The 14,751-nt window shown below is 42.1% G+C and overlaps 1 protein-coding gene across 1 annotated transcript; it reads right to left on the bottom strand.

The window, feature by feature from the left end:
• Window positions 1–1,417: 1,417 nt before the first annotated feature.
• LOC132821464 (extracellular calcium-sensing receptor-like) lies at window positions 1,418–9,582 on the bottom strand. Its single transcript, XM_060834055.1, has 5 exons — window positions 9,298–9,582; window positions 7,235–8,068; window positions 6,256–6,483; window positions 2,391–2,514; window positions 1,418–2,313 (listed from the first exon to the last, which is right to left on the bottom strand). Exons 1-5 carry the CDS (start codon window positions 9,562–9,564, stop codon window positions 1,418–1,420), a joined length of 2,349 nt encoding a protein of 782 aa, XP_060690038.1. The 5' UTR covers window positions 9,565–9,582.
• Window positions 9,583–14,751: the final 5,169 nt, after the last annotated feature.

The following is a 14,751-nucleotide window of genomic DNA, read 5'->3' as shown; positions in this document are numbered from 1 at the left end:
TCTGACACTCTTGCAAACAAGGAGTTCCAGATTCCCACGACCATCTGAGTAAGGACGTTTGTCCTCACACCTCCTCTGAACCTTCTGCCTCTTACCTCAAAGCTATGCCCTTGGTCATTTATTCCTCTATCAAGGGTACACGATCTTTATGCTGCGCAGTTAGATAAGTCTTAGTCACGTCCGTTCTCAATCTCTTCTGTCCGAAGGAAAACCTGAGTCTGTCCAACCAAGCTTTTGTACACCTCATCTCTGTCTTAAGTGGGCGACCACTTATACTGAGATTAAGCCCTCTGCTCCTACATTCTCCATCGCGAGATTATAACCTTTTGCATTTACCCTGTCAATTTCCCTAAGAACTTTGTATGTTTCAAGAAGGTCGCCTCCCATTCTTCGAAGCGCTATGACTGCAGGCGCAACATGTACCACTCCCTTTGAAATAAAGGCCAATTTTTCATTTTCCTTCCTATAACCTACTGAACATGTCTTCGTTTTAGTAAATTATGTGCAAGAGTGCTGAAATCGCATTTTCCCTCCGGAGACCCTGCAGTTTCTAGATCTCAACATCAGCTTCAATAACTTTAGAGCCTGATTCCATCCTTCCAAGTTTTTTTTTGCCCACTCCATACCGAATTCTATTATGTCATGAGTTACTTTTAACTCTCGCCTACTACTAGGTCCATGATTTTTGCTTTCAGCACAACCCTGCCATTTTTTCACTTCAATTTTCTGATCAGTTCTTCAGCTTTTCTCTTGTCCTGGTCTGCTATCCTTTGTCTTATTATTAACCGGCCCATTTCAATTCTCTGTCTGTCCAGGTCGATCTCCACCGGAAACTTTTCCCCCAATTTGGCTGCGGCATAAACATCAGTTTTTTTTCCGAGCTTCTAGCATTCCTGATAGAGAACGTTAACTCTCCACGGAGGCTGCCATACTTTCTAGGGTTCTCCAGCACTTGCGGTTTTATTTCCGATCTCTAGCACATGCAGTTCTTTGGTTGATTGGACAGCAATAGGCCCTGTTCTATGCGGAGAATGTGCAACTGCACATCGTGATTGAACAAACTGAGATGAAAATTACCCCAGTCAACGAGCTAAATGAAAAGCATGGCGAACGAAACGAAGGGCCAAATTAATCAGTGCAGCTTGTGCATGGAAATCATATTCAGACCAACATAAGCGGCTCACCGTCGGCGCCAATACGTTTAAACCTCGGTTACAAAACAGCCTTCACGAATAACAAGAAAGATGAAGCAAAATCGAAGTAAATCGTTATGGTTCTATTTATTAGAAGAAAACACAAATTTACGAAAGCAAATGCAAATTGTTTACTCAACAAGAAATGTTAATATTGGAACAACAATCACCAGACTGAACGTTTTATGGGCAGAAATCGAGAAAGCTTAGAACTAGAATGAAGATCATTTGCCCATCATGTTTTTCTTTGTGTTATTCTCCGGTTTGACTAAGAGAATATAACATTTTGGAGCAAAAATGCAGACAAGTAAACCAAAGCTTGACGCCCAAATGGCAAACACTTCGACAGCCACCGTGTACTTTCCAGGAGAGCTGACATAAGCCGGAATGAAAGTGATCCAAACAGCACAGAAGATCAGCATACTGAAAGTTATATACTTCGCGTCGTTGAAATTATCTGGAAGTTTCCGGGCAAGAAAAGCCAACAGGAAGCATACAGTGCAGAGAAGACCAATATAACTGGATACAAAATAAAACGCTTTTAAAGAGCCCACGTCACATTCCAAAATAATGATGTCTCTATAATACGTCATGTTTTTCACTGGATAAGGAGGTGATACAATGAGCCAGATTGTGCAAATTAAACCTTGAAGAAATGTGAGGGCGAACACACTTAACCGTTGCTGCATGGGTCCAAACCAGTTCATCAAGTTGTTGTTGGGAAGAGTTGCTTTAAAAGCGATCACAACAAGAACCGTTTTCCCCAAAATACAGGAAATACAGAGAACAAATACAATTCCAAACGCAGTCCTCCGCAACATGCAAGACCATTCAGTCGGTTTTCCAATGAAGGTAAGTGAGCACAGGAAGCAAAGTGTTAGTGCAAAGAGGAGGAGGAAGCTCAGCTCCGAATTGTTTGCTCGAACTAGAGGAGTTTCGCGATACCGGAAGAATATAGTAGTTGCACACAATGAAAGACATACTCCCACTAAAGCAAAACCCCCTAAGACGCAGCCCAGAACCTCTTGGAAGGAAAGAAACTCAATCTTTTTGGGAACACAATGATCTTTTTGTTGACTGGACCAATATTCCAAAGGACACTTCACGCAGTCGGTGGAATCTGCAAGAATGAAAAAAAATTAATATGCAAATAACTTTGTCCATGGAGCAGAGTGTGGCCGCCATGTTTGTACATACCTGTGGTGTTGCTAATCTCACCATCGGCGCACTCTGCGCAGTCAAAACAACATATTGGCTGACCTTTCCTGCTGACCTTTCTTGTGCCTTGTGGGCAAGGTTCTGAGCAAAGGGCACGTGGAATCTAAGACAAAGTAAAGATACATGTGTTATCCATATATTCGATTCGGAGTATAACGCATATTGAGATGACTTGGAGGTGCCGATGTTGGACTGGGTGGCCGAGGTTAAACATCACACAACCTAATGGAGGAGCGGCCCTCTGACAGCTAGTGCTTAAACATAAACATGTTGGAGTATAACCTGGTGTTGTGTGATTTTTAACATATTGAGATGCTCGTATTTTGTCATTGGTAGAAGTATATGGCAATGTCTGCAGCCTGACACTGTTCCCTGTCAGTTTTTCACTTCAAATATTAAGCCAATAGTGTTTTGAATATCGACTAATCGACACGTTACTGCCCATCAGATAATCCATTGCAGATCATGACAATTCTCTGGGTATTATATTTTGCGTCCAGCGCCTTCGTTCTATAAGTGACCAATCTTTTGCCACTGGAAACTGGATGTCACTAATTTTCTCGTTGCCACATCCAGTCCTATATGGTAGTGGTCAGATATCAGTTCAAAAGAGATAGCTGGTCCCTGAACCTGTTCGACATCAATGATAGTGGATTACATCACATTGCGGATTATACGAAATTAGGTGGAGTTGTTGACAATGAGGAAGGATGTGGCAGGTTACAGCGGGATATAGATAAGCGGCAGAGCTGGGCAGAAAGGTGGCAAAAGGAGTTCAATGTAGATAAGTGTGAAGTGATTCACTTTGGTAAGAGTTAACAAGAAGATGAAGTACTGGGCTAATGGTCGGATACTTTGTAGTGTGGATGAGCAGAGGGATCTTGGTGTCCATATACCCAGTTCTCTGAAAATTGACACCCAGGTAAATTGTGCTGTGAAGAAGGCATATGGCGTACTGGCTTTTATTGGTAGAGGAATTGAGTTCCGGAGTCCTGAGGTCATGTTGCAGTTGTATAAGACTCTGGTGCGGCCGCATCTGGAGTATTGTGTGCAGTTTTGGTCGCCATACTATAGGAAGGATGTGGAGGCACTGGAACGGATGCAAAGGAGATTTACCAGGATGTTGCCTGGTATGGTAGGAAGATCATATTTAGAAAGACTGAGGCACTTGGGACTGTTTTCATTGGAGAAAAGAAGGTTTAGGGGTGACTTGATAGAGGTGTAGAAGATGATTAGGGGTTTAGATAGGGTTGACCATGAGAACCTTTTTCCACGTATGGAGTCAGCTATTACGTCGGGGCATAGCTTTATATTAAGGGGTGGTAGGTATAGGACTGATGTTAGGGGTAGATTCTTTACTCAGCGAGTCGTGAGTTCATGGAATGCCCTGCCAGTAGCAGTGGTGGACTCTCCCTCTTTATGGGCATTTAATTGGATAGGCATATGGAGGATAGTGGGCTAGTGTAGGTTAGGTGGGCTTGGATCGGCGCAACATCGAGGGCTGAAGGGCCTGTACTGCGCTGTATTTTTCTATGTTCTATGTTCTATTTGCGCTCAAGTGCTTTCAAACATTTTCAGCCCAGGAGATCTATCTGAGATATGGAGAAACGGCTAAGCGCAGTGGATACAACAGGAACTCCAAACTGCCCAACGCAGGTACGAAATTTCTTGAAATTTACCGAAGTAAGCCCTGCCCGTCAAGCGTGACAATTTCACTGTCCACCTAGCCAAAACCCATCCCTCACTCACACTCGATCGTCAGCAAAATCATAACATCATTAGTGCTGTCAAACACGACTCGCTCAGCGGTACCACATAACAAGGAATTTTAAGATAAGAATTGGACCGAGATTTCTTTCACGTGAACTATCATCATATAATATTAGTATTATTAATATTATCAAGTACGGGGATAAAGGACTGCAGTGAACAGTGTACACTGTTGCCATTCCAGGTACAATCTTAGATCCAAAAGTACCTAGGTACCTTGAAAAATAAACAATATAGCTAAAAGTTCAACAATAATGTCCTTAGCATAAAGTAGAAAAATAAATAAAAATAATGTTTCAACACTGCAGATCTCCTTACGTACTTAGCCATGCTGGCTCGCTTTCACCAAATGGGCTCGATCTCTCCCTATTGGACTGGATCTCGGTGTTCCCGTGCTCGACACGGCCGCATCTGCCAAGGTACTAGGGCTACCTGCTCTCACCGCCACAGATGCCCGCGAAATCTTTTGTTGCAAGGACGGAATCACTGTCTTTGCTGGTCTCGCTATCTAACGCTTACCCACCCTGACTCGCTTTCAATCGCGCTGGGCTCCCTCTCTCTCACCGCCCCTACCCCCTACACCTGCCCTGCGCGCTCTTCACTGTCCCCCGCAAATACTCCATCTCCCACAAAAGGTAAGTAGGTGAAAGTAAAACGGAAAAAAGTCATTAATATGGTGTTATTTGCTGAAACTGAATAGCGCTTGGTTCAATTTGCTATTGCTCTAATAATGGACAAGTCTCACCCACATGGACGAAGACTTGGATATCACCCAGGCTTGAAAGCATTCCGAATGATTAATATATGTGTTCAGGAAATGCCAGGCACTGATGTTTGACAAAAAAAACCCCTAGAAACGCGCAACTGAACTCCAAGACACGCGCAGCTTTGATTTGACAGTTTGTTGCCGTTATTCCATTCACGTTGAAACGATGTCTTTCAGCTTCCTGCCAAAAGGAAAACGACCACTATCAGGTGATTTGTGGTGTTTATAAAATAAGGGTCAGCGATATCTTCTGAAAGGCAATTATGAAGAAATCCCTTTCTTTCCAACGAGTTACACGGACCATCTCAAAACAATGCCACAAACACAACTCTTGCTTTAATTTATAAATACTTTGTTGAACAAACATATGAAGTTGTGTCATTAAATATGCATCATTTTACAATTGCCTTTGAATGATTAACATTCGGCAAGATATCAATGGTCTTGCTCTACATGTTAAAATCTTTATTAGTCCAGTCAGGTTAGTAAATTCAAGTGAAAATATGAAACATGGTTTTGACCAACACTGTTATGATGAATTGCGCATTTGACAGTTCAAGTGTTCTTGATACGTTTGTTGGAAATCGACGAGAAAAATGATTTCTAATTCTAATGACTACTAATGTATTTCTACAATACACAGATCAACATGAAATCGTCCTTCAAGGAAAAATAACTTCGAAACCTGTAGGTGAAGTATTTGTGGCTGTGAATACAGATTGCATTCATTAAAATTTTGGAACAGCTTTAGCAAAAATTGAGATAGGAGGACGCTCGATAACGTAAGGTTAACGTATCGGTAAAACCTTTTTTTTTCAGTCATTAGAGGTACATTTTTTCTTCAAACCTATGATGGTAATTATGAGGGAAGGCGATGACCTCGTGGTGTTATCGCCGGGCTATTAATCCGGAAACCCAGATAATGTTCTGGGGACCCTGGTTCGAGTCCTGCCACGGAAGGTGGTTGACTTTGGATTAAAGAAAAATCCGGAAGTAAGAGTCTCATAATAACAATGTAGTCATTGTCGGTTGTCAAATGTTGAATCGCACAGAAGTACTCGCAACGAGAAAGAGGAACAAAATCTTAGGTTTTAAGGGATTAGGGAAGAAGTGAATATGTGATCAGGTGCCCGAGGAAACCATACAATTGTGTGTACAACTAGGGCTATAAGAAAGGACAATAAATAACGGCCTCACCAGTGACACCCACTATAATGGTTCACAAAAACACTTTTCAACTTTTATTTTCACGTCTAAATGTCACCTTTTTTTAGCCATTGTTACTCAGTACATTCGTAAAGGAAATACCTGTTTTCCAATGGAGTTCCACACGATATCTCTCACATTTAGAACAACTTCTTGTCCCTCCGGTGCTGAACCTTCATAATATCCAATTTTTATAATTTCAAGTCTATCTTCCAAATTCATTTGTAAATTTACTAAGTCATACGTTGGGACTGGATCACCTTTTTCGTCAAAATACACGATTTCCCCAGTTTGAGCAGTGAAATTTATTGAGTGTAGATAGTGCAGCAGCTACAGGAGGATAATGCAAGGCATGTAAATGTTTGATTATCATTTGGATGCACGGATTAAAAATATTTTTTACAAAGGAATACCAATACTTTAGAAATGAATGATATCATAAATTAGCATCTGGCGAAGAACAAATCAAGTTTAGAGATCATGTTCCATTTTTGCAAGTTTCTGATATTCGGTATCAGATCGAATTGTCAATGTCAGCTGTAAATACTCTATTTGAGAATATATGGAGTCTGGTCCCACTACGGGGATTTGATAGACAGTGCAGAGTACCTCCCACTGAGTGCTGAATTGTCGGGTGACATATTTTAAATTAAGCAATAAGGTTCAGTCAGACTCTGAAAAGACAAAGATTACCAATACCTATCCCACAACAAAAGCTAACACCGTTACTCGTCGGCAAGAGTTTATATTTTCTGTTTTCTACATCACAACACTGACTAAACCTCGTAAACAATTTACTGTGTCAAAGATGCCGCTGAAGGCCTTGGAGGTACTTGCAATAATGTATTTAGGTTTGATATCCACATTTCTATGCGAGTGAATTCCCAATATTTGTTATGCTCAATTTGTATTTCGATACGTACTTTTGGAATGCTTTCCTCTCATTCTCTGAGGGAAATATATTTTTACAAACAGGGCTGTTTGTTAAACGGAACCCGTGAAGAAGTCCGTAAGTGGAAATAGAACAGTACGGACTCCAAAGCTAGGGATTTTTCTAGAACAAAACGAAATATTTTCCTACCTGCCAGGGTTCAAAGCTGGAAATGTGAGCACAAGCATTATTCATAAATGGGCCATTGCCTTCTTTACAAGACAGCATATCGTCAAGTGCATGAGCGACAGCATAAACGGCTTTGTACACATGATAGGAACTTCCGTCCATTATTGCTGGAAGGTAAGCATTTTCTAACCCGTCTAAATGTTCATTCCCTGTGCATGGCCTCACTTGAAATGGAGAACTTTCAGTCTTTATGGTGTCGTCCTTCATTAAAGAGCACGAGAATAGAGTCTCCCAAAACGTTTTCACAAAAGTGTTGTCAGGAAACCTAGAGGGATGAATTTTGATAAGATAGTCTCTGAGACCGGATATTTCTGTCCTTCTGGTTGTTAGACCAATGGCCCCAATAAGAAACCTTCCGCTTTCTTCGTGTGAGAATATATCTTCTCGAATCCACCCTTCACTTCCAATCCATTGTATCCCTGTTACATTTTGGCGCCAAATCTCCTTAATTAACACTCGCATATCTCCACCTTGCAAAAATCCAACAACCACCTTTGTGGTCGCCTCTTTCATTACCTGCACGATTTTCTTGATTTTCCAGCCGGGATCGGTTCTGTGAAACGATTCAGTATACGCGATGCAAACCCCAAGTTTTTGGACCTCCTCGATAAATGACCTCATACCAAAATTCCCATAATCTGTGTTGCTCCTAACAGTCCCAATCCAATTCCAACCAAAGGTTTTCACGAGCTCAGCAAGAATTTTGGACTGATATTTGTCGCTTGGTATCGTTCTGAAGAAAGTCGGGTATTCTTGCTTATCGCTCAGACAGGAGCAAGTGGAGAAATAACTAATCTGTGGAGAAAATGTGTATATGAAAGGAAATGATATGCATATTTAGTTCACCATCTAATTCTGCGGATTTCATTCATCTAGATGCTCCAACACCACTGAGACACTCACCTCAACTGAAAACCGCAATGGAGGCGCAAATTCCCAGTAACCAACTCATGCTGGGACCTTCCGTTCTGCCAAGAAGGTCTCTTTGGGAACTCATCGTTTTTGGAAACATGTTAAAAATGTCTTCAGGGTGAATGAATTTGATTATTGCATATAAGTGCAATATTAAATCTAAACATCTTTGCATTTAAATAATCACATGATTATAATCCATTCACGCAGTTTAAAAAACTGTCAAATGATATGCTGAAACAGCGTCGTGACAAAAAGAGAGCTGTCTCCCTGTAGGGCTTTACCAGAAGAATGTTCTACTGAAACCTTGAACATCTTCTGAAACTACGTTTTCTTTATGACGGCGTTGTCCCTTCGTGAACAAATGGGCGGTATGTGGGAGATGGTGGCACATCATTGATTAGATTACTTGCAGCCCAACAAGTCCACACCGACGCTCCTAAGAGCAACCCACCCAACATGGTCAATTTACCTAACCTGCACATTTTTGGACTAGGGGAGGAAACCGGAACACCCGAAGGGGGCTCATGCAGACACGGGGAGAATGCGAAAACTCCACTCAGACAGTTGCCTGAGGCGGGAATTGAACGCTGGTCTCTGGCGCTGTGAGGCAGCAGTGCTAACCACTGTGCCACCGTGCCGCTCGTCATTGGATAAGTTTTCCAAGGCAGAAGAAAGTGTGGGAACATGAGGACAAATTGCATTATGACACATAGAAGAATTTCAATACAACAAAAACTGGAAGTAACAGAAAAGCTACCATGATGAAAATTTGGGCGACAAGGTGGCTCAGTGCTTCACGCTGCTGCCAAACAGCATCAGGCCCGAGTTTCAATTCCATCCTTGGGTACCAATTTGGATTTTGCACGTTTTCCCCGTGTTTCAGTGGGTTTTCCACGTGTGTTTCCGTTTCCTTCCACAGTACAAAGATGTACAGGTTATATGGAGGTGCCATGCAAAATTGTCGCATACTGTTAAGGGTTATCTGGGGATGGAGTGGAATGGTCTTCGGACAGTCGAGACAGATTGGATGCGCCAAATGTTTCCTATTTATGGATTCTATCATAGGATATATGCGTTTTAAAAATGCAGCCAAATATTTGATGCATTACCATTGGAATTCCAAACGTTCCAACGACCCTTGCGGCTGCAATGGAGGACGTGGATATAGTACAGCCAATAATGGCTGCGACATTTGAGGAACCTTTACATTCAGGGTGCTCAATTAATTCTTGCTCTCCATTCACCAAAGCCAGCGCTGCTTTCGACGCTATCGCGGAGATCGAGCAGTCATCGTAGATCTCATATCCCAAAGTGATATTCGGAAGTAGAGATGTGCTCCGATTTATTTCTTCGATAGCAAATATCATGGTCTGCATCAGCCGAAAGTTTGAGATATCAAAACTGCCGGGTGTATATGAAAGGAAATGATATGCATATTTAGTTCACCATCTAATTCTGCGGATTTCATTCATCTAGATGTTCCAATACCACTGAGACACTCACCTCAACTGAAAACCGCAATGGAGGCGCAAATTCCCAGTAACCAACTCATGCTGGGACCTTCCGTTCTGCCAAGAAGGTCTCTTTGGGAACTCATGATCATGGCCCAGACGAGCACATGGATGAGCAAGGTTGGGTCAATTATCCGCAACATACCCAACCATTCACCCCGACTTATGTCGGATTTACAAGTGTTTTTAAATCCGTAGTTAGAGGTCCTGTCTATTTCACGCCGGCAGCCACAAAAGGTGCTGGCTCCCACGGAAATGCACCAGCAACACTCCCTGCACAGCCATATCTCTCGTTCCCTCGGTATTCAGCATGCATTAAGCACGATGCACAACCGACAACTGGCATCTGTTTACCCTCAGGGCTCCGCGTAAACCCAGTCCCACAGAATTACCAACATCTTGCATCCCTTTATCTATCAACCCCCAACATAGTCATGACCCGAAACTCACTCCCGTCGCACACCAACACAAGCACTACTCATTTCCACGCCACTCTGCTTTTGCCCTCTTCTCTGTTTGACGGGTCTGTGGATCTACAATTAAAACCTTGAATGAATTAACTCTTGCAAATACCTGCAAATATCTGGAGGCACACATAACATCTGGAAACACATAGAAAACGCCTGGAAATATTTGCAAACAGCTATCAGTACCCAAGAAGCCTTAAAAACAACACTTAAAACGCTTAAAAACGCATATAATATAAACAATTATAAGCAATATCAGCAAAAAGACTGGAACACTGCACGACCTTTATTCACATGCCTTCCTCCAATCATCTCATGGGACCGCAGCTCCGCGATCGTCCCGCCCCATTTTCGGCCCTTGGCAACTCCATCGAATATTACTGAGCGCAGAGAGGAAATTACAAGACGATAGCAAAGTAAAAAAAGTTCTCGGAGTAATTTGAAACACTCAATAGCAGCAGTCTCTGCCATACTCCTGAACAGAAGGTGTGCACATTTATGAGTATTATGTGGCTTGATGGCCTTTCCTGGCGGTCTTTCGCATCAAATTAAACATTCTCTTTCTATCAACTCTTTCAGAGTCTTTTATGATGTTAAACACCCCAGTTAAGTCACCCTGACGCTCCCACCAGGAGAGAAATCTAGCCGCTCAACCCTTTTCCGATATCTAAACCCACAAATTTCCAATGTCATCCTCATTAGTCATCTTTGTACCATCTCCACGTTCTCTGTTGTCTAAGAAGATGAACAGAACTGCATTTAACAAACGTAGTGCGCTCTAAACAATGTTAAACGTACAATTGCCCGCTTATCGGCGTTGAAATTAAGCTCAGTGGTTAACACTGCTGCCTCACAGCGCCAAGGACCCCGGCTCGATTCAACCCATCGGGCCACTGGCTGCCTGGAGTTTGCATACTCTATACATGTTTGCGTAGGTTTCCTCCTAGAGTCTAAAGATGCGCAGTTTTGATGGATTGCCCATTCTAAATTTCTCCATAAAGTAGAAGAATGTGCCCGCTACGTGAATTAGATATGAGAAATGCCGGGATACGAAGATTGAGCAGGGAGACGGGTCGGTGTGGGCATGATGGGGCAAATAGGCTACTCCCAAGCTGTTGGGGTTCTATGGTTCTAACTCCATTACGGACCATTGCTTAACAGATTGTAATAATTTCACCGCTTGCACAGGGAGTATTTCTAATTAATATTCACGTCGTATACATTCAGTGCATCTCCGACGCAGTGCATATGCTTTTCGGGATTCCATTCGCAATTCCTGTCGAGTACATTACTGGTTTTCCGCTGCAGGGACAATAAAGCCGTTCGTCAGCAATTCAATATCGTTACCATAAACATTCTTCCGTGAAATGCAACTCCAGAAAATACCGAAAAAGCTCAGCGGATTTGGCAGCATGTGTGGACAGAGTCACCGTTTCGATTCTTAGTTGACTGTGTTCGAGTACTCATTTTGTCCCTCCGTCTTTTGCAAAATCAAATTGAAATTCTTCATTGTAGAGTAATTTTAAAAATTAAGAATGATCATCGTTCTGCGGATATAATTATCCCATTCAAATATCTGAACATATGTATGTTAAAGACAAACACAAACAGTTTAAATGTTACAATTCATGATTACTCGCAGAATTCAGAATTTTTTTCCGTGCGAGCTGTCACGTGAAATCAGGATTTCTTTATCGCTTACTGTTCTATCTAAATGTGCAGGTTTGTGGCTCCGCAATGCTAAATTGCGTTGTAGTATTTGGGGACGTGCGGGTTATGTGGGCTAGCCATTGTAAATGCAGGCTTACGAGGGTACAGTGGGATGTGGGGATTAGGTCTGACTGGGCTGTGCTTTCGAGGTCAAATTGCCTATATCTGCACTGCAGGGATTCTACGATCGACCTACCTTTCGCAATGCATATATAGCGGACGAACGGCAAATGAAGACACATCGTGAACCACATCTAAATGCGCTGAAAATATCCCGCCCAGGACAATATCACCATCCTCAGACAAATTCGGCAATTCATCTTTTGCTCGAGGCTTGCAAACCATTCCATTTGATTCCCGCGTAGGAACAACAGATAGCAGCAGGAACATCAGAAACAAAGCCATCGCTTTATTGTAAGAAACCTATCACGAGGTTCAATGGAAAGAGAAAGAAAGTGGAGTTATATACCGTCCCTTCTAAACCGAGACATCCCACAGCGCCGCACAGCCAACGAATCACTTTGCACATTGCACAATCAACTTGCGTGCGGGAGATTTCCGTTGATGCAGCCAATCCTGATTAATCGATCGCTATTTCTGCAGATAGAATTCACGTGAACTAAAAATAAAACCTCAAGTGAGTAAACATTTTCCAATCACACAGTAGGAAGGGAAGAAGGCTTAGACCGGTAATGATCATCGCAGACATATTGGACAAAAGTTGGACATTCAGCTCATCGAATCTAAATACGGCCTATCTGATCATCTTGAACTCCAATTTCCTTTCTTTTTTCTCACAAAACTCTTGATTCATTGACTTTTAAAAAATATTTTATATCTCATATACTCGAATATACTTAACGACCAATCTCTACAATGTTCTTTTGCTCTAATCTCTTACCTTCCTATTGTGTGAATGGAAAATGTTGACTCATTTGTGCTTTTAATTTTGTTATTTCGGAATTTTGTAGATAAGTTATTTTTTTAATAAAATCTGTAGTTAGTTGCAAGTCAAATGGAAAGTTGGCCTTCATTTCAAAGGGAATGGAGCATGTTGAACTTGCACTCATAAAGCTTAGAATATTTGAGGTGACCATACTGAAACATCCAAAACTCTTAGCGAATCTGACTGGGTAAATCAGAAAGGTTATTTAGCCTTGATGGAAATAAAGAGTTGAGTGCTTAATTTAAGGCTAAGTGGTCATCCACTGAAAACAGAAATGATCAGTATAAGAGCTGAAGTGAGATTTTCTTAAAACACACGTAATTCAAAGGGGACATGATTGAGATATATGACAGATGAGGAGTATAAATAGAGTAGATGGAAAGATACGTTCTCTTCGATGGATGAATCAATAACTAAGGGCAGGTATTTGAGATAAGGGGCAAAAGGTTCAGAGGAGATGTGCAGAAAACACTTTTAAATGCAGAACCTTCTACCTTGTGGACTGGACTTTGAGTTCAATAACTTTAGATCATGGTTTCTTCTTTCTATGTTTTGTAGCCACTCCAGACCACCTCTTAGAGGTCTTGCGTCATCCAGCCAAACAGCACAGAAACAGACCATTCAGTACAACTCGTCTCTGCTGACCAGACATCCCAATTAGCCCTTGCTCTGTTCTTGAACATTTGGAACACATCCCTCGAACCCTTCATTTTCATGCAAACATCCAGCTGCCCATGAAATATTGAAATTGTAACTGCTTCTCCCACTTCTTCTGACAGCTCATTCAATGCAACCACCACCGTCTGCATGAAAATGATTACCTCTCAAGTTATTTTTCAATCTTACCCCTCTCACCTTAAATCTATGGTAAAAGAGGGCGATATTAGCATGGGTTCATTGAGGGGAGGTCATGCCTGACAAAACAGCTAGAATTCTTGAAGGAAGTAATGAGCAGATTCGACCAGAAAGAGCTAATGGATGTTATCTAACCTGGATTTCAAGAACGCTTTTGAGAAGATGCCATGCAGGAGGCTGCTGAGTAAGATAAGGGCCCATGGTGTTAGAGGCAAGGTGCTCGCATGGATAGAAGATTGGCTCCCTGGCAGAAAGTACATAGTGGGACTCAAAGAGTCCTTCTCAGCATAGCAGTCGGTGACAGGTGGTGCTCCACAAGGGGTAGTGCTGGCAACACTACATTTCACTCAATGTATTAATGGTCGAGATGAAGGAACTGACAGCATTCTGGCTAAGTTTGTAGAACAAATATAACTAAATAAACAGAGGCACAAGTAATATTGAGGAAACGGCGAGGCTGGAGAAGGGGAAGAAAGTTTAGGAGAGAAGGAAAAGGAGTGACAGATAAAGTACAACGTGAGAAAATGGGCACTTTGGTAAGAAGAATAGTAAAGTGAAGTATGTTCGAAATGGAGAGAAAATTCAGAAGTCAGAAGTGCAAAGAGACTTGAGCGTTCTAGTCCAGGATTTTGTCAAGGTAGACTTGCAGTTTGAGTCAGTAGCTAGGAAGAAAAATGGAATGTTGGCATTTATTTTGACAGAACTTGGATATAACAACAGAGATGCACTTCTCAGGCTCTCTAAGACTCTGGTCAGACCACATTTGGAGTATTGTGCGTTTGGGGGCCCAGATCTCAGGAAGGATGCAATGGCCCTAGAATGTCCTCAGGGGAGGTTCATGAAAATGGTCCCAGGAATGAAAAGCTTAACATATGAGGAACGTTTGAGAACTCTGTGTCTATACTCAATAGAGTTTAGAAGGATGAGAGGGGGATCTAATTGAACTGGCAGAATACTGAATGGCCTGGACAGAGTAGATTAGGCGGCATCTGAGGAGCAGAAAAATCGACGTTTCGGGCAAAATCCCTTCATCAGGTCATTCCTGACGAAGACCTTTGCCTGAAACGTCGATTT

Source organism: Hemiscyllium ocellatum, chromosome 13 (assembly GCF_020745735.1).
Source record: "Hemiscyllium ocellatum isolate sHemOce1 chromosome 13, sHemOce1.pat.X.cur, whole genome shotgun sequence".
Taxonomy (NCBI): domain Eukaryota; kingdom Metazoa; phylum Chordata; class Chondrichthyes; order Orectolobiformes; family Hemiscylliidae; genus Hemiscyllium; species Hemiscyllium ocellatum.
This window is presented reverse-complemented; position numbering and strand designations above follow the sequence as displayed.

Excerpts from the sequence above, each read along its gene's own strand:
- LOC132821464 (XM_060834055.1), bottom strand. The coding sequence starts at position 9,564 with ATGCAGACCATGATATTTGCTATCGAAGAAATAAATCGGAGCACATCT. Across the intron at positions 6,484-7,234 it reads CCAGCTTTGAACCCTGGCAG|CTGCTGCACTATCTACACTC; the intron begins GTAGGAAAATAT and ends ATCCTCCTGTAG. Across the intron at positions 2,515-6,255 it reads GGAACTCCATTGGAAAACAG|ATTCCACGTGCCCTTTGCTC; the intron begins GTATTTCCTTTA and ends ACTTTGTCTTAG.